This window comes from Gracilinanus agilis, chromosome 3 (genome assembly GCF_016433145.1).
Source record: "Gracilinanus agilis isolate LMUSP501 chromosome 3, AgileGrace, whole genome shotgun sequence".
Classification (NCBI taxonomy): Eukaryota; Metazoa; Chordata; class Mammalia; order Didelphimorphia; family Didelphidae; genus Gracilinanus; species Gracilinanus agilis.
The window spans coordinates 166345528-166371215 of NC_058132.1; the positions used below are offsets into that span (position 1 = coordinate 166345528).

At 33.6% G+C, this 25688-nt stretch overlaps 1 protein-coding gene across 2 annotated transcripts; it reads right to left on the bottom strand.

Annotated features, from left to right (window-relative positions):
* On the bottom strand, positions 1-25688 carry CHORDC1 (cysteine and histidine rich domain containing 1). 2 transcript variants are annotated; one of them, XM_044666215.1, is made up of 11 exons: positions 25625-25688; positions 15056-15105; positions 10804-10860; positions 9979-10136; positions 9595-9698; positions 8875-8933; positions 7641-7711; positions 6190-6295; positions 2081-2200; positions 1526-1588; positions 1-1219 (listed from the first exon to the last, which is right to left on the bottom strand). In XM_044666215.1, the coding sequence occupies exons 1-11, from the start codon at positions 25686-25688 to the stop codon at positions 1073-1075; spliced, it is 999 nt and encodes a 332-aa protein (XP_044522150.1). In that variant the 3' UTR covers positions 1-1072. The 2 variants fall into 2 exon arrangements, with proteins under 2 accessions (XP_044522150.1, XP_044522151.1); XM_044666216.1 differs by lacking the exon at positions 10804-10860.

The following is a 25688-nucleotide window of genomic DNA, read 5'->3' on the forward strand; positions in this document are numbered from 1 at the left end:
ACATTCTTCTACATAATAGTCCTTCAAATATCTGAAGGCAGATATTTTCTCTCAAATGTTCTCTTTTTTAGGCTAAAGATTCCCAGATCTTTCAAAATAGTCTCTAGTACAATTCACCAATCTGAATGAATTCATATGTTGTAAGTCAACCAATAGCTATACGTGTAACACACACAGAAATCAATATAGCTTTGAGAACTTTAAATAATCACACAAGAAAGTTATTTAACATAATTTTTATATGAAACAATAAATCAGGACCAAATTGATCATTTCAAATTTTGCATGTTAACCCTTTCCCCTCTACTCTCAATGAATCTTAGCAGTAACAATTAGACTGCATGGTAAGAAATGGAATTACTACAGGGAAGCTAACTGCAATTATTATTATTATTATAATTTTTTTTTTTTTTACAAATTATACAACATACAAGCCAAGCTCCCTTTTCTTTACTATCTTCATCACCTCTGAGGATGTCCAACTAGGAAAAAAAGTCGACCCTATTTATAATTGCCTATGTGTGATTTGTGACTCCAGTAACTTGAAATGCAGGGGGGAAAAAAAGAAAATAAAGAAAACAAATTCTGCTGTTTACAGCCCCTCCCACCCCCTAAAACTATGGAACCCAAACACCTAAAAGAATGGAATAAAACCCCTTATATCCCACAGTAATACAGCAATATGGAATAAAAGCGAAAGTGAGATAAAACACATGAAATGCCCCTTTCCTGTTGCTCCCATTAACATGACAATGATACGGAGAAGTATTGAATGATGTTATAGGGAGATCTTTTTCTGACTTCTTTTAGTTTAACATTTAGATAGCAAGAACACTCCCACATTTTAGCCAAAAGGAATTCATGAAAAGGAAAAAAAGATTTTGGTTTCTAGAAATCTTTTTTTTTTAACTAGGTCTGGAATGCCATATTAATAACATATATGTGCATACATTCATATATGTGTCTATGTATGTATATAATTACAATAGCAAGTCACCACTTCACCACATAGTATTAGGAACCTCAAAACAGGTAATAGCTAATGTCCCATCCCACCCCATCTCCCTTGTTCTCAATCAGCTATATTATCTTTTTTATCATCTTGTTTTTTGGGTGAAGGTAGTTCAAGCCTTGCCCATTGCATAGGTTCAGCTTTTCTCATTGTGATTTCAATCTTTGTGGCTGTCATATTTACAAAACTCCTCTTCACATCGATTACCTGAAACAAACAAAAAAAAGCAAGTAAAATGAAATAGTTTGGGGGATTCTTAAAAAAATGAATTCAGGATAAATATCTTATTTCTATTTTAGACTAACAATCCAAACTTCTTAACATTATTTCATATACTAACCTGTACTTGACATGGTATGGTCTACCTCTTAACATAGTAATGGTACAGAAAATAAAGCTGTTATTCATCAAATAAGATGAAGATTAGCTCTTGGAGAGCTCTTAAGTCTTTTACTTCAAAAGTATAAATTTTGAGTTGGCAAAAAAAAAAAAATCTGAAAAATGGATACTTACTCCCCATAATTTCACATTTTGATGAAATTCTTTTTCTCCTTCAAATACAATATGGATATTTAACTGAAACAAAGTAGGAAAATATGAAATTAAATAGATTCTACTATCAAAGAAAACAAATTTAAACTTATTTAAAAACAAAAACAAACAAAACTAAAGACACTTAGAATAGTATGAGGCGAAATCATCTTAGGAAAATACTACTAACTTCTGCTTTTAAAAAACCACAATCAGAAAACACAAGGAGCATTTTAAGTGAATCACAGAATAATAATAAGTGTTTGGTGAAGATTCTATATAAATGATGGTTATTAGAATAATTTTACTTTGGAAAAAATTTCTTAACAGATTTCAATATGAAAGTGAGTCTGAAAAATAATCTCCCCTCCAAATATACCTAATATTGTTGGAAACAAAAACATGTCAAATTTATCTCATTATTTTTTTAGATTCAAAGTTTACTCTAAGGTAAAAATAAAATTTGTTTTATTATGAAGTTTAAGGACAAGAAAAAGCAAAATATAGTAATTTACAAAAATATATTGATACACTTACCAGTGTACTATTTGCCTTTACATGACTAAGTTCTGGAAGTGAATTTTTAGCATATATTGAGATAGTAACTTGACCTCCTGTCTGATGCCAGTCATGCCTACATGGAACAACTTTTTTCCCCTGTAACAAGACACATTAGGGGGAAAAAAAATTTTAGAAACTGAGACGTATGAATTCCTAGAAGGTTAAGATTCTATCTAGTTTATGTAGCTCTTTTTTTTTTTTTAAATGGAACACATTGACAACAGTACCACATGCAACTGCTTTAATACTTTATAATGATTTTATTTCTTTATACATAATTGATTTGATGGTGGGTTTTTTCTCAGTATGGAAAAAAACAAGTATACAGGATAACAGGGAAAACCAAGACCCTTTTAGATAGTGAAAATAAGAATAATATGATAGGAATTAAAATTTTACAATCTTCTCATTAAGAGAAAATGCTACATTATTTTCTATTTTATGCAAATGAAATAGTACTCTAATGGGGTATGTTAAAATAGTTCTAAAAACCAATCAAATGAGAACAAGGCTTTCATAGCCAAACTTAGCATTGACAAAATATTATTTTACAAAATTAAAATATAATTTTGGAATTCTACTTAAATCTTTCCCCACAAATTTACCTAAATTATAATTTACCAACCAAGGAATTGGAAACCTTTTGGGGTGAAATTCAAAAGGGAAAAAAGTCAAGATATTGTGGAATAAACTTGATCTTTTTAGTGTCGTCGTGTACATTTATGTGAACTAACAAGACTGCTTAGAAATCTTTGCAGTATACATTTTACACAGAACAGAAGAGGGGGAGAAATTCAAAGGTTTTTAAAATTATTTTGTTTTTAATAATTTCCTTATGTCACTTCCAACAAAATTTACATCTTACTAGATGCTGTAGCCTCCAAAATTCAGTACTATGGCCAACCTGGTGATGGCCCAATCTAACTTAGGCTAATCCTAACATGACAAAGTCCATCCACCATGCACATACTCAAAAACTTCCCAGTACAGTAGAATTTGGAAGGACTCATATTCTCTCTGCTGGAATAGTGTTCAAAGGCCCCACATAATAGCTATTATTTATATATATTTTAAATTTTGCAAAGTAGTTTACAAAAGTTATCTTGATATCACATTACAATAGAGTATATGAAAGAATTTTTAAGGTCTTTTATGCTAACATTTCAGAAAATCTGAGGAAAGAGAAAGGAAAAAGATCTTCTGAAAAGTTTAAAAATATCAGATGTATGTGAAAAAATATTAAGTTTTTAATAAAAATCTAAGGCAGCTGGTGGAATTGTAGACAGAGTACTAGGAAAGGAATCAAGAAGATCAGGGTTCAAATTTGGCCTTTGACCCTTACTAGCTATGCTACCCATGGGCAGTCATTTAACCTCTGTTTTGCTTCACTCTCCTCAATAAAGTAGGATAATAGAATTTACCTCTCAGAATTCTTATGGCAATAATCTACCTCTCAGAATTTTTATGGCAATAGCATGAAATATTTGTAAAAATAGCTTAGCCAGATTAATGATTCTTCCTTGAATTTCTCTTCCTTTTTTTAGATGAAGTCTATTAACTTAGGTTATGTTTTCAGAAATATTTTTAATGGTAAAATATCAAAGTTTTCTCTAGGAAGAAAAATGCTTCTCCAAACTCCCGAATTATTTGTATAGCATTCATCTTAGATTTTGTACTAATGAAATGAAATCAATAAATTTAAATCTAAAAATGTCATTTGATTGGGGAATACAATTTAACAAATGACTAAATATATGAAGTGAAAATGTAACATTACTTGAATAGTTTTAATTTTAGCCTTTCGAAAATTCAGTTTTGTCACAAAGTATTTATTCTTAGAAACTGCCACATAAAGTATATCATATTTTTGAGAGGAAAAAGACATTGTCATGTACTAAGAAGAGCCAGGGGACTTGTTTAAAAGACCTAGGTTCAGATTTATTTACTAGCTTTGTAATCATGAACAAGTTAAGGTGAGCCCAAGTTTCCTAATATGTGAAACAAGGATAATCATATTTCAGAGGATGGTTTAAAGAAAGTGGGCAGCTGGGTAGCTCAGTGGAGTGAGAGTCAGGCCTAGAGACAGAAGGTCCTAGGTTCAAACCCGGCCTCAGCCACTTCCCAGCTGTGTGACCCTGGGCAAGTCACTTGACCCCCATTGCCCACCCTTACCAATCTTCCACCTATGAGACAATACACCGAAGTACAAGGGTTTAAAAAAAATAAAATAAATGTTTATATGAAGGTTATCGATTTGAGATGTAGATGGAAGCTGTATTCCTTATAAAAGCAAAGAAATACCTATTACTAGCTTTAATAATGTACCTGCTCTAATTATTGGTTATACAAGGTGAGTGAGTAAAATGCAAATAAAACATAAAAACTCTTTGCCATTTATCACCTAAGATAAATATTCCAAACATAAAAATTGTAACCATTTAATAATTTTGAATGCTTTCAGGGAATTTAGAAAGATGTGGGGAAGGTGGAATGGAGAAAAGATTTCAATGCCCTGGTTCTTGTTTTTCTCTTGATAAATTTCCTTGCAGCAAAATGATGTATTCAAAATTATTCCATGACACCAGAACTGTAATTTTTAAAATCAGCTTTACAGTTTTAAAGTCTTTTGCCACCATATGGGTTATTCTCAAGTTAGGAGAAATACACTTCTAAAATAAAAATGAATAAATTGTTCATGTCTTTGATCTCACTCTTGTGCATATCCCTTTGATCAAAGAGGTTAAAGGCAGAAATGAAAGTTTAACATATACAAAGATATTTGGAGAAAGATTTTCTGTGGTAGCAAAAACTGGAAACAAAATGGATCACCATTTCTTGGCCTTGGCTGAATCATGGTATCTGAATTTAATGTTTTATTATTTTGACATAAGAAATGACATGAGAAATGCACTATTAGTGGTAGCGGCCTGAGATCTCCGTTGAATCATAGCCATTATATATGGGCCACTCATTTGTGCCTCAGGACTGTCTGGGTTTGAAAGTTTTATACCATTTGTAGATCTTTATTGCTGGCAGATCATTCCCATTGTTTTATTTTTGTTCAATCATTTCAGTTGTGTCTAATTCTTTGTGAATCCATTTGAAGTTTTCTTGGCATGGGCACTAGAGGGGTTTGCCATTCCTTCTCTTGCTCATTTTATAGATGAGGAAACTGAAGCCAACAGGTTTAAGTGATTTGCCCAGGCTCACAAAGAGTCCTGTTTCAGGGCAGGATTTGAAATTTAAAACAAGTTTTACTAATTCCAGGCCTGGTGTCCAATCCATTGTGCCACCTACTGCCCAGGCCATTCCCCACACCAGTGATGGGCAAACTTTTTAAAGAGGGGGCCAAAGGAAAGGAAATGCTCATCTGTCAGTCTGTTTCTAAGGCAACTCTTTCGAAGTTGAAGTTTCATTGTATTGTATCCTACTCATTGTATTTGTCAGATTAGGAATAATGTTGCACTGCCTGATAGAACATTTCAGGGGGCCACATCTGGCCCGCAGGCCATAGTTTGCCCATCACTGCCCTATACCAGATAGATAGCACAGGTCCATCCTATTCCAAAGATAAAGTCTATGAAATTATTAATGAAAAGATCACTTAAAAAAACATTTTCTTGTAAGAAAGGTAAAATGTTGTAAGTATTATCAGATATGCTCACTGTCTTGGTTACTTCGGCATAACTGTTTCTTTGTTGCAAGGAAGAGGTCAATCTCAGGTTAGCAAGATGGAGGATAGAAAGGGTATTACATCTAGGAATAACAGTAATGAAAAAAGGCACTAATAAAATTCATTATTAAAAAGAAAAGAAAAAAGAAAAGACTAACAGTATCCCAGAGATTATGAAGCAACAAAAGACAAGGAATTTTTTAAAAAGATTAAAAAATATATTAAAACAAATGTTAAAAACAGAACACATCCTGCACACACAGTCAAGTCAAATATATTTTACTTTAATTAGGAAAACTATTTGTTTAACTAAAACTAATTAGAATAAGCACAAATTGGTCACAGATCACTAACAAGAACTTTACTAAAAACTATGTTGATCTTCAAAGACTTCTAAACAATGTTTACTTACAGCATCTTTTTTTGTCCACAAGTGCTTTCCTGTTGTACATCCTTCTTGGGCTAAAAATGTATTAAAATCAGAAGTTTTTCTCTTACAACAGCTCCAATATTTCATCCTTTAAATGATTAAAATTATAAAGATGAATGTTAAGATGTAATCATCACAACTAAATATCATTTAGACTTATCTAATCTATTTCCTTGAGGATATAATGAAAGAATAAGGTAGAATAATTCAACAAATAATTGATATACCCTGAATGATGTATCATATTTCTAAAGATATCTTAAAAATGAATATATCCATTTTGAGCCACCATTTAAAATAGTATTTATATTGGAAAATGTATATATACATATAAAATATAAGCAAACAGTTTATATAAATAGCTTTAAAAAAAAGTATTTCCTATACTCTTATTTTACCTCCCCCCTCCCCCGGCCTAAATCCTTACCTCAGTCTTAGAATCAATATTGTGTATTGGTTTTAAGGCAGAAGAGTGATAAGGGCTAGGCAATGGGGGTTAAGTGACTTGCCCAGGGTCACACAATTAGGAAGTGTCTGAGGCTATATTTGAACCCAGGACCTCTCATCTCTGGGCCTGGCTTTCAATCCACTGAGACACCAAGCTGTCCCCTTATTATAACTTTTTGCTGGTGGCTGGAGGACCCATTTAGATCACTGACTTCAGGATACAGACAGAATATCTTGTCTCTAACAATGAGAAAATTCACAGCTGGCTTTTGCAAGTTTTTTTCTTTTTTAAGCACAGCAACTGATTTCTTTTTAAAACTACTAAGCAATGGCATTATAATGGTACCTCTTTGGTTTTCTTTTTTTTTTTTCTCTTTTCTTGTCACACGCTTTAAAAATCTAATGCTGACCTAAATAATTTGAGCAATGCCTATTGATACCATAGGGTAGTAATGGAGAACCTTTTAGAGATGAAGTGCTGGGCCCTCCCCCCATTCCTCCCAGACCAAGTGTCATTCCCAACCGCCCCCCCAACCCCTGGACTTCATGCCATGTCCCTAACCCCCCAGAGTGCTAGGTGAGCCCTGCTCCTCCTCCTTACCCCACACAAGGGAGGGAGGAAACACTCCCATTCGGCTGCTATGTGGCTGAAGTGAGGAATTTCCTCAATGAGTGTATAGAGGGAGAGAGGAGTGGCCTGAGTGCTCCACATGCCCACAAAAGAGCACTGTGTGTGCCATCTCTGGCACCTGTTCCATAGATTCACCATCACTGCAATAGGGGATCATCAAAAATAGCTAAGTTTTACACTATTAACTTGAGTAAAGTATCAGCAACAAAGTAGGAAATAAAAGTAAAAGTAGAATGAAAATGAAAGTACACTTTAAAGGTTTTTAAAGAACTATATAATGACAACTAAAGATAATTTTTAAAGAACAACTTGATTTGTATGAGATATACAGTGCTTTAGTTTTTGTCATGCTTACCCTTCATGGAAAATAGGAACTCCAGAATGAAAAATACAAACTTCTTCTATACTCTGTGGACCCTGGTATGTCTTTGGAAACAAAAGAGTTCAGTGACAAACAGGCAAGTATACCATTTTAAAGCAGGCAACATATATAAACCTACAAATAGAAGGCAGAACACTCATAAAACTGTACACTGCCAATACAATAATTATGAAACATTTATCCTTTAATTCTAAGAAATCAGAATTGTAACTTAGTAAATATGTTAAATATTTAAAATGTTAGTAACATTGTCTTCAGTCTATGATACTTATACATTCTCAAATAACCCAGAATCCTAAGAAGACTATCCATTTCTAACAATGGAAACCATAAAAGTGTAAATATAAGGTAATGTTCCTTAGACTCATTAAAAAAATCAATTTGTCTAAGGATCACACATGTCTGAAGAAAGTAGCACTGGATTCAGGTTGCTGCTCTAGATAGAGCCAAATGAAGTATAAACATATTTCAGAAAGAGTATGTGGGGGTTTGAGGAAAGAGAGGGGGTAAAGTCTTCCAGGGTCCTTAGGAATGCCTGTTTAAGCAAGCTGATGTACTTATGTATGTACTAATATTATGTACAAAATGCAAAGGATACTTTAGCATCTATGTCAAGTATCCCAACAAGAGTAAGAAAGCTATGTCTTTTCATATTTACAAAATATGGCTGAAATCAAGATTTATCTTCAATTTAAATATCATATTGTTATAATCCTATGCACAAGATAAATTTGTGGATGCTACTGGTTGTGCATAGAAAATATACACCGATAACAGGTTAATAAAAACTTTTTTTGAAGATTGTATTGAAATTTGAATACCTCAGAGGCTGGATATTTTTACATGAGATTTATGAAAGGCCAGGGCACAGGAAGAAATCTATAGTGATAGTGGGTCAAATGACTTCCTCTAAGTCTGTATCATATTCGTGGCTTATTTACCAGCCTGACATACAGAGAGATCTATTTTTAAGTTTCAAGGTTGGCCCTGCATAACTGTGGCTCATTATATCTGTATTTGACCAGTAATCTATGTTCCCTGGTTTTCAGAATCCAGAATGAGCGCCTTTGTAAACTGCCCGAACAAGAGAAAAAAGACTAATGAAGATAATACATTAAATTCGAAAACTGCTATATTTTGTTCACCTCTATCAGTGTGCAATTTTATATCCTCAGACTTGCATTATAAGTTTTTAGAAAAATTTTACCTTTACACAGCCAGCATTTTTACATGAAGTCCCAATCTTAATTTCATCACTATCATCATCTGAAACATGAAAGAATCTTTGTAAGTATTCTGAAGGAAAAGTATTTTAATTTGATAACACTTAAAGTTTCAGCCCCATTTTAGAAAAAGTCTATCTTTATGAAGATAAATCATATTAGAATTTTTTCTAAAATTTGTTAAAGATAAAAAATCTATGCATTTAGTATTAAATTTCTAGTTATTAGGTGGATCAAACTTAATTCGGGGTTTAAACTGTTTGAAAGAAAAGTTTTATCAACAAGTTTTAAAAAGCATATTTGCCACTGTGGGGATATACAAAGTTACACTCAAATTCTAGCCTATAAGAAATAAAAGAGAGAAAATTACATTTCATAGATTTCAAAAAAGGACAGAAGAATAATACAAAAAAAATCCATTTTAAAAGGGATTTTAAAACTATATTAGTTGTTTGTGACTCATAAGAAGAAAATATGACTAACATATTTTTCAATAATGGTTCTAGAGTTTGCATCACACCCTTTATATAACTATTATTAATAGATGGCATTTTTTAAATTAATTTTTCAACTGTTTGAATGAATGGCTTCAACCATATCCTACTTCTTTAGAATCTTTCACAGTTTACATTGAGTAAACTTTACTGGCTCCCTTCTCTTCTAGAACCCCATTAACTTACAGAGCAAGAAGATAAAATTCTTACCCTTTTTATCTACTTCATTCTCAGATGACAGTTTAAGTTTATCCAGTGCTTGTTTTAGTGAAGCAGCTATTTTCAACTCCAAGTTTGTCATTGGTTCATCTGGGCTAGAGAATTTTTGAACACTATTATTGTTATCAAATTAAAAAATATATTTATTTGTAGCCCAAATGAATATACTTAAAACCAAGAGACATGTGCATATTTTGACAAAGTAAATCATCCATTAAAAAAAAAAAAAAACGTTTACAACCTATTAATAATTTAGAGAAAACTTCCTATGTATATAAACATCTATTTTCAATATTGTTACACAATAGTCTAAGGAAATGAAATCGTGGGAATAAGTGCAATTGTCAGAAATACACAATTGCTTATAAAGTATACCTTGGTCTTTTTATTGCTTCTACTGGTTTAGGGGCTTGAATGATGTGTTCTTGAAATTTAGGTTTTAATTCAGACAATTCCTTCTTCTCAGAGGTCTTGACTTCAGGTTTGACAGGTTCAGGAGGCTTCTCATCATTGTGCTTACCCTTTGTACAGCCCTATTAATAAAAACACTCAGTTAAGTATTAAAGGCCTATTAAGTATATATAACATGTCATATTCAATCAAAACCTATTACATATACTCCCAAAGCTCCAAATTTATTTTATTATTTCAGTCATATTAAATTAAATTATTTCAGTCATATTCTTAACTCTAAGAAATATTTACTTTGAATTTTATATATATATATAAATAAAATTTCACTCTGATAGTAAGGCAATATTCTTGAAAGGCAAGGGACAAGGAATAATTTATAGTGCTAAGAGCAAAGAGGGGATTTAAAATGTTTTATGTATATCTCTAAAGCTTTCCAATTATAATAGAGAACAAGTTTAAGTTAATAACTGATGTATTTTTAATAACTTGTAGCTTCCAACTGCCCCTATAAGGGGGGAAATGGGCCAACGCCTCTTTTCACAAAGTTTATGTTCAGACTGGTTGCTAGATTAGTTATTAGACTATGATGGCATCAAGAAGAAAAGAGCAGGAGATAAACTGTCAGAGATAAACTACTGAATAGAAGTAAATGTTGAAACCTAAATTCTTTCATACAGGTTTCCTATACCATGAGTTTTGTTAAATCATATTCTAGCAAAACAGTTAAATTAGGGTCAATTATTAATTTATATGAAACAAACATTGCAATAAATGTGAATTACTTACTACGATGCTTAAGAAATCAGAAAAATCTGTTGTTCTTCTCTTACAGCAAGACCAACCCTATGAAATTTAGAAGAAAAAAAATTGAAGGGCAAAATTTTATGAGACCCACAAACCAAATACTATTACCCAACAAAAGCTAATTTTTATTAGAATATTTCTATTTTTGAAGTTATGTGTATTTATAGGATGCTTAGATAAATACACCTGAAACTTAAATTATGTTCCAAATACCTAGGCTATTCTGTTTGTATTTATTATATCACCTTTAAAATACTGCTCAAGTGAAAAGGATATTAGACTATATATTTTAAATATATCCAACTTTGTACTTTGTGTGGTATTTCAACAAATATGAACTAGAAATAGTACAAAAAAGACAATTCAATGAAATGCCAACAGTTAAATGGTTAAAAAAAAAAGGTTAAATATAATATACTGCCATATCTCCACAAGGATTAACACATCATAAATAAGTAAAATCTAGGTTTTAATTTCTTTCTTAAAATTATTCCTAATTATCTAGAGCCATAAATTTAAGGGAACGATGTTGTAAAATTGACTTTCAACTCAGAACAAAAGAACCCTACTCTTAATAATTACAGAAAAAATTAAACTTATCAATTTATTACTAAAAATAATCAAATACTTTTTAAAATTATTACTTTTAAACTCTACATACATCTACCCTAAAGGTTTTATAGACTTTAAGATGGAACTGATATTGAGTGAAGTGAGAGCTAGATGAACAAATGATAGAATTACATTTTAACAAAAGTGTGAAAAACTTAATTATGACCTTTGGCAAATTATTTAACCCTGTTGCCTCAAGTTTCTTCATCTGTAAAATGAGCTGGAGAAGGAAATGGCATTCCAGTCTACCAACTTGGCCAAGAAAACTGCAAATGGAGTCACCACACCAAGAGTTGTATGTTACTGAAAAACGACTGAAAAATCACCAAAACTTAAAAATCTGGATTTCATCTAAGGAGCAAACAGATGTCTCAGTGGATAGAAAGCCAGGGCGGGAAAAACAGGATGTCCTGGGTTCATTACTGCCATCAGACACCTGTGTCACCTTGGGTTAAAGTCACTTAATTCCAAATAATCAGTCTAGCCCTTCTGCCTTGGAACCAGTATCAATTCTAAGACAGAAGGCATGAAAAAGATTCTTGATGACAGCTATCATAAACCTTGAAGTCCTCTCTTTTTTCCATATTCCTCTCCTTACTTTTCAGGAACCTCAACCCATTCTTATATGGTATAATCTCTATGAATTTTCACCACTTGGGTCAACTTTGGAAGTACATCAGTATAAAAATTTGCTCCTAAAATATGGTACCCAGATCTGAAGTATGATTAAGGAAGTCACTTCCTTACTAGACACTGTACTTCTCTTAATGTAGTCTAAGATTGTATTAGTTTTTTGGTTGGCATATCACACTTTTGGCTCAAACCGCTTGACTAAAACCAGTACATTTTTTTAAAAGGAAAAAAACTGTCATTTAGTCATGCTTCCAATACTTGTAAAGTTGATTTTTGGAACTAAATTTTAAGACTTCGCATTTTTGCTTATTAAATTTAATCTTATTTGATCTAAGAAGAAGGGAAACTAAGATCCTCCCACCCCCTCCCACCCCCCAACGCCAGGGGGATTTTAGTTTTTCAGTCATGTCTGACTCTTTATGACCTGACAGACCACAGCATTGCAGGCCCTTTTGTCCTCTACTATCTCCCAAAGTCTACCCAAGCCATTCATTGCTTACTGTCCATGGGGTTTTCTTGGCAAACATAATGGAGTGGTTTGCCATTTTCTTCTCCATTGGATCACCTTTTGTCAGAACTCTCCTTGTCCATGGGGGATCACTCATGCCTAAATCAAATGATTTCTTTCTTTTCCTTGACCTTACTCTTTTTGAATGGTTTCTAGCTAAACGGAGAAAGAATTTATTAAAAGTTACTGTTTCCTCTTTCCCAAAGATTTGGTTTAAGCAGTATATGGTTCATCTGAATGGGCAACAGAAATCACTTAAGAGTATTAATACTATGCTACAGGGGCCAATGTGGCAGGGTCAGGGAGGATGTAAAGTTGGGTGGAGTTTAGCCTTCATCATGCATTCCAATGGCAGAGAGATATGAGCTTGTGTAGCTTAACTACTTCTCCTTATACCAAGATAAGTTATTTCCATATCTGATGGAGATATGGAAGTGAATAGATATTAGGTAAAGGGAAAACACTGATATTACTAACATAAGTCAGCTTTCCATAGAGGCCTATTTTAATCTTTTCTATAATAAATTTTAGTTCCTAAGTAAATGACTGCCCCCTGTAACTTTCATCTAAAATGGCTCCTAGAAACCAATTATTAGCCTCAGTCACCTGGAGGTGAGAGAGGTGGTTTCCTCACTCACTTCATCTTTCAACTGCGACAATATTAGACATCTCGAAAATCTGAAATTCAACATGTCCAAAACTGAACTTCTTATATTTCCTCTCATCAAACGTTTGTCATATTTATTTACTTAACATTTAACCTTGCCTTCTGTCTTAGTATTAATTTTATGACAGAAGAGTAGCAAAGGCTAGGAATGGAGGTTATGTGACTTGCCTGGGGTCACATTGCTAGGAAGTGTCTAAGGTCAGATTTGATCCTGGTCCTCATAACACCCAGCTTAGCACTTATCCATTATGCTACCTAGCTGCCCCACCTTCCCTTCTTAATTTTCCTATTACTGTTGAGGTTACTATAATCTTCCCAAATGCTCAGACTTGCAACCTAAATGTCATCTTTGATTCCTTTACTCACTCATCTCACCACTTCCCATCTAATTTGGTTACCAAGGCCTATTTTTATCCTTGTAACTCATCTAACATATACTCTCTTCTCTCTTCTAACATTGTTACTATCCTGATTTAAGCCCTTATTCCCTTGTGCTTGAACTACTGAAACACCCAGCTATGGGTCTGCTTGCTTCAGATCTCTCCATATTTCATTTGACTATCAAACCAATCTTACTAAAGAACAGATCTGACCATGACACCTGCCTATGCAAAAAACCCCAGTTCAAAACTTTTCATAATTCCCATCCCTTAACTTTTTCAATCTTCTTAGATCTTATAATCCCCACAGACTCTGAGACCCAGTGATACTGGCTTCTTTGCTATTCCTCAAACAAAACACTCCATTGTGATAATGAAATTAAATCTACCTTGCCCATTCTCAAATCTAATCACCAAAAGTGTGAACAACTCTACTTAACTCTCAAGTGGGTAGGTCTGTGACCCAAGTATGCAAGAATGGGTGACAAATCAGAATTAAATAACTACCCTCATGGCAGTCCTAAGCAAAGTATCTGTTGTGACTGGACATGTAAACTGGAAGGGAGGCACAGAAAGTGACCAAAGAAATGGCCTAGATAAATTGAAAGAACTTCTGGGGCTCACGCTCTTGGCTGCTCCCTTCTTCTTGTGGTGGGTGATTAGGACCTAGAGGAGCTCCAACCACTGGCTGAGACCTTGAACTAAGTGAGACTGCTGTTAATCTCTCCCTTAGAATTACACATGGTGAGTGTAAAGACTAAATCATCCTGGACTTCTCTAAAGAAACTGCTCTTTCAAAAGACTCTGTGACTGAAGCTTCTGTTTCATTCATCTCTGACCCTCCAGTCCTCTGGCCTTGGGCTCAAGGCTGAGTCTGCTTGGGTTGAACAAGGAGGCAACTTAGTGTGTTAGATTACTTATCCTATCCTATCCTCTCTTAGATTTTCTTATTTTTATCTTCCTCTTCTTATTTGTAAATAAACTTCCATAAAAGTCATTTTGACTTGAGGTTATTCTTTAATTGGGGATTGAATTGAGGTTATTCTTTAATTGGGGATTGATAATTATTCAATTCTTATTCAAATTGGGGGAGGGTATAAAGAAAGATTAGATAAGATTATATAAAAAAGAAAATTTTTTAAAAATCTGACAACACACATTCACTATTCTGATGAAATATATTTAATAGGGGATATAGATTGGTGTAAAACAAATAATGGGTATGGGCAAGTCATTAAGAGGACATCTTTTTACTTTTTTATCTTCAGTCATGACCTTTTAAAAACCATCTTAAATAATTGTATTAAGGATTCAGAAAAAGTAAGTTATAAACTATTTGCTAAGGTAGAAAGTAGAAAATAAGAAAATACAAGACAAATTATACTGCATTAGTAAATTAATTACATATACATATCTATATCATACTATGCCTACCTTTAAAGCATCATGAAAAACTGGAACTCCTGGATGATATGTACAAGAATCTGGCAAAAACAAAAAAGATGACACTTTTAAGAGAAGGAAAAAAAGAAACTTCTCTATCACCCTTTTCAAATGCATTCAATCCCTTTAAAAATCAACTTAAAAAAATTTAAAACATGAACTTAAATGTATTAGCAAAAATATTCCTCTATCCCAAAAAGAAGCCTCAATATAAAACTGTGAATATCTATCATATAGTTTTTAAAATATAATGACTATAACATTTCCCTGCTTCTAGGTGTTTCCTAAATATCCTTCTGTTTTCTTTTTTGATGTTTCCTTGATACTTTTTTTCAGTCATTATCATTATCTCTACCTTTCCTACTCACCTCAACAACCCTCCACCCCCAAATAGGATCCCTCCCTATTGGTCAGTCATTAAGCACTTATTAAGTGCCAAAGTACTGTTTTGCAATAAATACACTCTTGTCAAAAATGGAAAAAAAAAAGACACTGGACATGTCTAATGAAGTATGTCTTATTCAATACCTCTAGTTCATTACCTCTCTTAATGCATGCTTCACTCTCAGCTATATTAAGTCAATATTAACCATTGTATTTATGGGAGTACCTTTGTCTTTCAAAATTGTCTTCCTTTACATTAATGTAGCCATTTTATAAATTGTTCTCTTTGGCTCTGCTCACTTCACTCAGTACCAGTTCAACTAAATCAAAGTTCTATACATTCTTCCTTTTTGACATTTCTTATGACACAATAGTATTTCATTACTTTGAAATTTATCTAGCTTTCATTCCTCACTTATTCGACACCCTCCTCCACCTCCCAGTTCTTTAGTAAAACACAAAATGCAGCTTGGGACATTTTTTAATAAAATGGATGCTTTTGCTATATAATTTCTTTGGTTACATGCCTACTACCCTATTAGTCACAAAGGGTATGCAATTTGGTGACAAAATCTTTTGTGCCCAATCTATTCTCTCTCTCTACCAGGCTTGCTTGGTTCAGGGTCCTCCACCCCTGGGCAAATTTACTGAATTAGCCTCCTAATTTTCCTGCCTCAAAAGTCTCTCACTATTTTGATCTATCCTACACACTTCTGTTAAAATTATTTATCTGACCATCTGATTCTGCCTATTCAACTAATTCCAGTGACTTCCTATTGCCTCTAAAACAATTTTCTATTTATAACCCGACCCCAATATATTTGTCCAGCCTCATTGGACATTTTTTACTTTCCCAAACTCTGTAATTCAGCACAAAATGGCCTTGACCATTTCATCTCCACTCTTCATGCCCTTACACTAATCTTGCAATGTGTTACAAATGCACTCATCTCTTATTGCCACTTTCTAGAATCTTTCTTCTATACCATTGGGTCCCAAACTTTTTTGGCCTACCGCCCCCTTTCCAGAAAAAATATTAATTAGTGCCCCCGTCACATACTATCACTGCCCCCTTACAGTTATTCACCGCCCCCAAATGCACCTGTGGCCATCACTGCCCCACTGGATTGCTGCAGCCCCCACCAAGGGGTGGTGGCGCCCACTTTGAGAATCACTGTTTTATACCAACTTCTACAAGAAGCCTTTTTAGATCCCTGCAATTGCTAGTCCCCATCCTCTGAAACTATATATATATATATATATAATTACTTTTAGCTATCTTTCTATTCAGAATCCAAGCTTCTTGTGGGTAGGAATTATTTTGTTCTTTGCACTCCTCTCACCAGTATTTACTACTAACCTGACACACAAAACATAAGAAATGCTAACTGCTTTCCAGAATTCTGGAACAATTCACAGCTACCCCTACAATGCCAGTTCTTTTGCTTTTTTTCAATAACTGTCATTTTTCTTTTTTTGGTCACTTTGGTTTTTTTGCCAGTCTAATTGATGCAAGATGGACTTCAGTTATTTTAATTTGTATATGTCTATTAGTGATTTGGGACATATCTGCAAATGGTTCATGAAAAAGATCTTACAGCCTTTCACTATTCTGTGTCTTCCTTTAGATATTTGCTACCTTAGAAGTTTTATCCCTAAAATTTGGTACCTTCAGCTAAACATTACATTTCAGATATGGTCTGATCAGGACAAAGTACATTGGGACTATATTCTCCTTTGTTCCAAGACAACATGTTTCTTTTTAAACAGTCTAAGATCAGGGTTTGTTGCTGCTGACCCATACTGAGTTTGAAGTTCACTAAAACTCTGCCATTTCTCCCCCATCTCATGCATGTAAATTTGATTTCTTGAACCAAAGTGTAAGACTACAGTTAAGTCTACTAATTTCCATCCTATTAGATTCAGTCCAGCTAAACTGATCTACTTTATATAGATCTCTTTAGGTCCTATCATCCAACAAATTAACTGTCCTCAGTGTTTTTCACAACCTGTAAATTTATTCACTAAAATATTTCTTTACTTAAGTCATTGATAAAAAAAAAAGGGCCAAAACATACCAAGGCCAAAAAAACAAATTCTTGTGGTACTCACTAGAGACTGTTCATATTGACAATCAATTATTTATGTTTATTCATTGGGTCATAGCATTTGACCATTTCTAAAGCCCCCTAACAGTATTATTATCAAATCAACATCCCTTGAACTTATTCCCAATAACAATTTGAATGCTTCTGTCAAATTCTTTGCTAAAATCTAGATAAACTCTCAACCACATTCTCCTAAATATTGTGATAGTAACCATGTCAAAATGTATAATGTTAATCTAACATGATTTATGCTAGCAGAAATTCTGTATTGTATAATCATTCAAGATCTAAACCAGTCCACCATTCAGCAAATGAATTGAGTTTTATTTTACACTAAGGTCAAGAACAACAAATGAACTCCCTCAGCTTCCTCCTTTATAAACATGATGATACTTGCACTCCTCAATTCACACAATTTTGGGGAAAAAAATTTTAAAGTGCATCAAGATTATTATAAATATTCCCATCCATGTATAAATATGTTCAAGTATCCATTATCTAAAAAACACAAAGATTTTAAATTTTGTTTTCTTTTTAGCTACCAACAAAAAATAATCTATACTAATTATTTCTTATTACTCAAAGTCCTTAAAATCAGTAGCACTTAACACTATTTACCAACTTTTCCTTAAATGTCTTTCTTGTTTCAGCTATAGTTTCCTTATATTATCCTGGTTTTGCTCCTCTGGGTTCCCTTTTCTAATATTCCCAACATATAAATCTCTGATGCTCACTTCTTTACCATTTCTATTGAGAGTTTTATAGATGATCTCAACAACTCCAAAGGTTTCAAATGTCAGGTGTTTATGTGTGTGTGTGTGTGTGTGTGTGTGTGTGTGTGTGTGTGTGTGTGTGTGTGTGTGTTTTGGTAATCAAAACCATCAGATCTAGCTCAAGCTTCTCGCTCACACTCCAGTCACAACATTTTTAATTCCTGGATAAATCCTCTTAAATGTCCAGAATATACTTCAAAACCCAGCATGTCCAAAACAAAAATATTCTCAACCTATTTACTCCTTATTTTCCCTATTGTGTCTATCATCATTCTTTTAGTTTTTCTAGTTTATTTTTCATTTCCAACTCTATCCCCACATCTAAACCACTCTGTTAATTCTACTATTCAACTACCTTTCCTCCACTATTTTGAAGTCTTCTTTATCTCCAGTTTGGACTATCAAAACAGCATCCTGATTATAAGACTGTTGAATCAAGAAAATACAAGTGAGGTCATATACTTGAATTTTGTTTATTCACTTAATAAACATAGGGCACATCTTCCTTTGGATAACATAGAAAACCTCTAGTCCTTAACAAGCTCAAATATGGAAGATATTCATCCCTTTGTTTACTGAAGGTGAGCATTTCAGAAGAAGAAGGTGGAAGTAAGTCACTCTATTATGGTCAGGGAAGAATCTCTTTTTAAACATTTTTTCTTAATTACACGTAAAAACAAATTTTAACATTCTTTAAAAAAAACTTTTTCATTTCCAAGTTCCTTCCTTCTCTCTTCCTCCCTCCTTGAGAAAACAGGTATTTTGATACATATTATATATGTATAGTCATGCAAAACATTTTCATATTAGTCACATTGAAAAAAAATGCAGACCAAACCAAAAAAAAGAAGAAGAAAAAAAAAAAGTAAGCTTCAACCTACATTTAAATTCCTTTAGTTCTTTTACTGGAAATGAACCAGATTTTTCATCACAAGTCCTTAAGAAATGTCTCTATCCATTGTATTGCTGAGAATAGTTATGGCATCAACAGTTGATCACTGTAAAATATTATTGCTACTGTATACAATGATCAGGTTTTGCTCACTTCACTTTGCATCAGCACATATATGTCTTCCTAGGTTTTTCTGAAAACATTTTTCTGGCCATTTCTTACCACAAATTGTGTAACTCCTAAACTGATGAACATTTTTCAATGTCCAATCCTTTGCCAACACAAAAAGAACTACTATAAATATTTCAGAACATGTAGATCCTTTTCCTTTAATTTTTTTGGGATGCAGATTATATTGTTGGGTCAAAGATTATGCACAGTTTTAGAACCTTCTGGGCATAAATTACAGTAATTTAGATTTCTGGATCAGTTCACAACTCCACCAAGAGTACATTAGTGCCTTAATTTTCCCATATTCCTGCCAATATTTGTTTTTTTTTTCCTTTCGTCATATTAGCCCAATCTGATAGGTATGATGCAGTAGCTCAAACTTGTCCTAATTTGCATTTTTCTAATCAATAGTGATTAAAGACATTTTTTCATGATTATAGATATTATTTCTTCTTTTAAAAACTTTTTTTTCATATCCTTTTAGCATTTATAAACTGAGAACTTCGAAAGAATTCTACCACTGTGGAAACAATCAGACATCATACTAGAAAAGCCACCAAACCATGTCATTTAATCCAGTGATGCCATTATTAGGCATATACCTCAAGGAGGTCAAAGACAAGAGGATAGGTCTACATATACTAGAATATTCATAGCAGCACTTTTTTGTGGGAGCCAATAATGAGAAACAATAAAAGACTAAAGAATTTTCATCAATACCATAACTAATCAGGACTTCAAAGGTCCAGTGAAGCATATCTCTCATCTTTATTAGCAGAATAGAAAACTACAAAGGCAAAATTAGCTGTACATTTCTAGAGATGACTAATCTATGAGAAGTGACTGTATAAGTGGAGAATGTTAATTAAAAAATCTACAGACAGCTAGAGATATATTTTTAAAAGACAGCAAAAAGACATTTTTTTTAATGAAATAAAGGTGGAGAAGGAAAGTAGAAATATCTACTTAAAAAGACAGTGGCTTAAAACAGGATTTCTGGATCATATCTTAAAAATACAGCAACAATATCCAAACCCTACTCACTCGTTTAAGACAGGAAGCCTGGACAACTACATTCCAGGCTTCTGAGAGAACTGGCAGATATCAGCACTGAGCAGCTGTCAGTGATCTCTGAAAGATCATGGCAAATGGAAAAGGTGTCCTAGGACTGAAGGACAAATGCTGCTTTCATATTAACTTCAATTTCTGGCAATATTTTATAACATTACTAAAGGGATGATTTATTAGCAAATATAAAGGGAAATGGCAACCAGTTCAAGTTAAGTAAAATCTGTAGAAACTTCAACAAAAGTAGAACATTCCAGATTAATCCATTTCCTTGACAAGATTATAAATATAGAAATTCAGGGAATACATTTATATTATGTGCCTAGTATTTCTTAAGATTTAAGCTAAACACTTGCCAGCATCTCTCACTTGATCTTTTGTGGACAAGATGCAAAGTAGGTAAACTAAAGAATGGTGCCATTAGATAGTTTCACAACTCTGAAGAGCGATTGGACCCAAAGAAAATGTTCAGGAAAGTCATCTTTGAATTTCTATAATATCCTGCTTAGTTTTAAAAGCAAACAAACAAACAACAATTATTTGGGTATAGGTAAAATGAAAGCTCTCTGAAGTCAAGGATAATTTTACTTTTATCTCTATCACTAGTACCTAGCACAACGTATAAGTGTTTCTTAAATACTTGCTTGATTGGTTAAATAAAGGCATAGATGACAAGACACAATAAAATCTGCAAATGTGAGGATGCTGACAATGACAGAAAAAATGTTGGATGACATCAGAAATCAAGATCTTGGCAGGCTACAATGGGTCAAGTAAACAGACAAACTTCAAGAGGGATGAATACATGTTTGGCTTCAAAATACCAACTTTACATATAGTATAAGATGAAGACAATGTTAAAAGATAGCATTTTCTTTGAAGGAAAACTGCTTTGTAGTAGACTTCAAGTTGGAATCAAACAAATCACTATATAGGGACGTAAGCAATAAATAATCAGCAACCATTAAATACCTAAGTATCAGGCAATGTTACATGCTAAGAATACAAAGAAAAATGAAACAATCCTTGCCCTAAAGAAGCTTATTGTCTAGCCAAGGATACAATTGATACAAACCTACATAAAACTATATACAAACTAGTTAATGGGGAAACAAGGACAGGCTTCAGGTGGAAGGCAGAGCTTGAAGAAAATGTGGGATTTTGAGAGGTGAAGGTGAGGGAGTTTTCTAAGGAAGTGGGATAATCAGTGCAAAGGTTTTGAGATAGTGTAGAGATTGAGAAAGTAAGTACAATATGCTAGGGCTGTAGTGCACAGAGGGAAATAACACGAAATTATAAGAAGGTTGGTTGGAGCACAAAGGAACTTTAAATTCCTTAAGAGTTAATATATTTGATCCTAGAGACAGAGTCAATTGAGTTATTATGTAGGAGAATGACATGGTCAGACCTAAGTTTTGGAAAAATCACTTTGTAGAAGATGAACTAGAGTAGGAGAGATAGGAAGCTAGGAGACCAATTAAGAGATTAACCCAAAGTCTCGGCAAGAGGTAACAAAGATTTTAGAGTATTGGTTGTGAATGCATAAAAGGGAGTGATATGAGCTGTGTAATGGTAGAAAAACCAATAATTTACCAACTACTTGGATATCAGATATGCAGGTTAAAGGAGAGTAAAAGTTATAAAATGAAACTATGGCTGTCTACCCGTTACCCAGATATTTTTCTAGGAATTTGGCTGAGAAAGGGAGGAGATACAAGATAACTTAAGAGAATGGTCAAATCTGATTTGAGGATTTAGGGAAACCTGGACTTATTAAAAGGCATCAGGGAAGGAGCCAATAGAAAGACCAAAATTCAAGAAAACATGGTAGAAGATGGAATCAAAGGTAGATATATCCATAAAAAATTCAAAATGATTATATGGCCTTAATATTAAAAATTATGCCATTATAAAAACAGGAGAGAAGCAGATCACATACTTTTCGTGGATATGTGTAGCTATATTCTTAACAAAACAAGTGATAGAGGCAATTACAAAATCTAAAATGGGTAACTTTGATTACATAAAACTGAAAAAGCTCCTGCACAAATAAAATAAATGCATTTAATTTAAGGGAAACGGCAGAATGGGGGAAAAACGGGATCAAAATTTTAGGGTTAAAGTTTGGTATCCAATATTTATGGAAAATATGTATGTGCTTATTTGTGTATATTCATGCACACACACACATATAATATGGATGTGTTTGTGTATATATATATACACATATACATATATATATACATATACATATTTGTATCCAGATATTTTTGTTGTTTAGTCATTTCAGTTGTGTATAACTCTTCATGACCCCAAATAGAACCTCTCAGAGGAGGAAACTGAGGCAAACAGGGTGAAGTGACTTGCCACAGAACACACAACTATTTAAGTATCTCAGGCCAGATATGAACTCTGAAGATGAATCTTCCTGACTTCAGACCTGATACCCTGTCCACTGTGCAACCCAGTTGCCATACCATACATACATACATACAGTATATGTATGTTTACATACATATACTTGTATATACAGTGCATATATGACCAAAAGCCATTTCCTAATAAGGGTAAAATACTATGGATAGTTCTAACTTAAAAGAATTGGAAACTATTAATAACATGAAAGAATACTCGAAATAAGAAAAATCTTAATCAAAACAACCCTATATTTTCACCTCAAACTCAAAATTGGCTAAGTTGACAAAAGATTAGAAAAATTAAAGGTAATGAGGTTGTGAAAAGACAGGACACTCTAGGTCACTGATAGAGCTTGAATCAGTCTAACTTTTCTGGAAAAAAAGTGGAATTATACAAATAAAGTGACTAAACACCCATTCCTTTTGACTTAGGCATTCCACTACTTTATACCCCAGGGCAGGCACTAATAAAAAGCAAAGATCCCATATACACCAAAATATTTATAACAGAACTTTAGAAACCAAGTATAAGCTTATCAATTAGAGAAATAGCTCAACAAATTATAATATATGTAACAGAATATGAATTGATAAAACATTAAAAGATTTACACAGCTGATGCACAGTGAAGTAAAAGTCAATAATTAGCATAATCACAATAATGTTAACGGAAAGAACCACCATAAAAAAATTTTTTTAAATGCTTTAGGGAGTCTCTAGATGGCTCAACGGATTGAGAGCCAGAAGGTCCTGGGTTCAATTTTGATTTGAAGTGTGATCCTCGGCACTTAAACCCTGATTGCCATTCTGCTCTTTTGCCTTGGAACCAATAAACAGTTTTGATTCTAAAATGGAAGATGAAGTTTTTTTTTAAATTAATGTTGTGAAATTACAAGGAACAAGTATGTTCCCAAAGAAAAGATATGAGAAGATATGTTCCAACTCAGTCCTTTGAAAAAGTCCAAAGATGTGACACAATGCATATATTTTCAGACTTTTTTTGATGTATCAATTTTGTTTATTTTTTCTCCTCTTCCTCCTAAGAAAAAGTGCATCTTTCTTTCCTGTCTAAGCATTTAAAACCTTTTCTGAAGAGGCATAGCCTTCACAAGAATGTCAAAAGATGTTTGAATCAAAGTTAAGAACCTTCATTTTAAATGAAATTAAAATTGTTTAGATTGCTTTAAACTTGATTCATATTCTTCCATGCAACCAAAACATGACTTTATTGGTATAGGAGAGTCCCAGATTTATCTTCTCTACTTGAGCCTAATTTTTCTCCCCCAATTTTACTTTGCCTCTACATCTGCATGATTTCTATATTTAAGTAAAAAAAAAAAAATTAACAAGTAGAAGCCATATCTATTCTAAAAAAGTCCTTTACTCCACATTTCCTTTAAGCAATCTAATATCTTTTAAATCAAAATAACCAAATTTCCAAAATTTATTACATATTCTACTTGACTATCATAAGAGAATATTCCCACATGTTCCTAAAGGTGACACAGTATTTGACTGGAGTTCACAACATAAATTCACTAAATATTCATGAGGTGCCTACAAGGGAATGGCTGTGGCCAAAACCATTATCTCCAATGACTTTCAATTCTAAGACATAATACCTAAATAAAATATAAAATACCATTTTTAGTGGTATACATGTATTTTATATATACACAATCATATCTAATATTTGAATAGTCACTCAGAATCAGATTTAAGGACTTTTAAAGAGATCATCTAGTCCAATCTCTCATTTTACAGATGAGGAGACTGAGGCCTTGAGAAGTGGGTTGACTTGACATATTGGACAGGTCCTCTAATTCCACATCCTGTATTCCACTATACAGTGAAGGATTATTAGAAAAATCTCAGTTATTGTGTTGTACCAGTTGTCTTTAAGGTCAAATACAGAAACAAGGCTTTTATAACAGAGTAAATCAACAGTAACATCCGATTCAGCAAAAGTTGCAGTAATCTTTCCAAACTGACACATAGTAAATTAAAAAAACTTAAAAGTTTTACAACAGAGGGAGTATAAAAGTCTAATTTTGGCACTGTCTTTGTTAACTCTGAGGAAGTATAACTGAAATGTCAGATGAGCAAAACCATGTTCTTTCCTACACTTAAACTATAATGGGATGCAATTTTGTTCTTCCGAATAAAAGTCAAAAAGCCTGATATACAGCTTTTAGCCGATTATGACCTCCAGGTATTGATTGGTAAGAAAACAAAGTTGACAGCAGAAAGGGTATGGGCAGAGGAAGGGATGCAGAAGGTGACTAGACAAACACGTGGGGCCAGGGTGAGTTAATATCTTTATTTGGGAATGGAGAGTAGTAGAGGAAGGGGTAAAGGGATATAGGGAAAAACAGGTCGGGATGAGGGGTGCAGAGGGATGGGCAGAGGTTGGAGAAGGGAAGAAAAAGGCAGCTTGAGAACGTAGGGGTAGAGAAGGGAGAGCCTAAACACGATTCTAAAGCTGAAGATGGGGTCAGGGCGATGGCCGCTGTCTGTGGTCAAATCGGACTGAGGATAGCTGGGGGGTCTAGGGGGGGTGTTTCAAGGAAGGAAAAGGACATTTCTACAAACCCAGCCTGGTGCTGCGGTACTGTCGGGCCTTACTCGCCAGCTCTCTCTCCTGGAGCGGAAAAGAGTGGGGGGGCCAGAGCACCCGAAGAGCCCCAGTCAGGGGAAGAAAAGTGAAGAGGAGTATTGGTGGGTAGCTGGGGAGACGTTCTTCTTACCATCCGTGTTGGTCTCTGGGTCGAAGCGCTGGCCGCAGCCTCTATTATAGCAAAGCAAGGACAT

Excerpts from the sequence above, each read along its gene's own strand:
- CHORDC1 (XM_044666215.1), bottom strand. The coding sequence starts at position 25,688 with ATGTCCTTGCTTTGCTATAATAGAGGCTGCGGCCAGCGCTTCGACCCA. Across the intron at positions 1,589-2,080 it reads TAAAGGCAAATAGTACACTG|TTAAATATCCATATTGTATT; the intron begins GTAAGTGTATCA and ends ACTTTGTTTCAG. Across the intron at positions 1,220-1,525 it reads AAAATGTGAAATTATGGGGA|GTAATCGATGTGAAGAGGAG; the intron begins GTAAGTATCCAT and ends TGTTTGTTTCAG.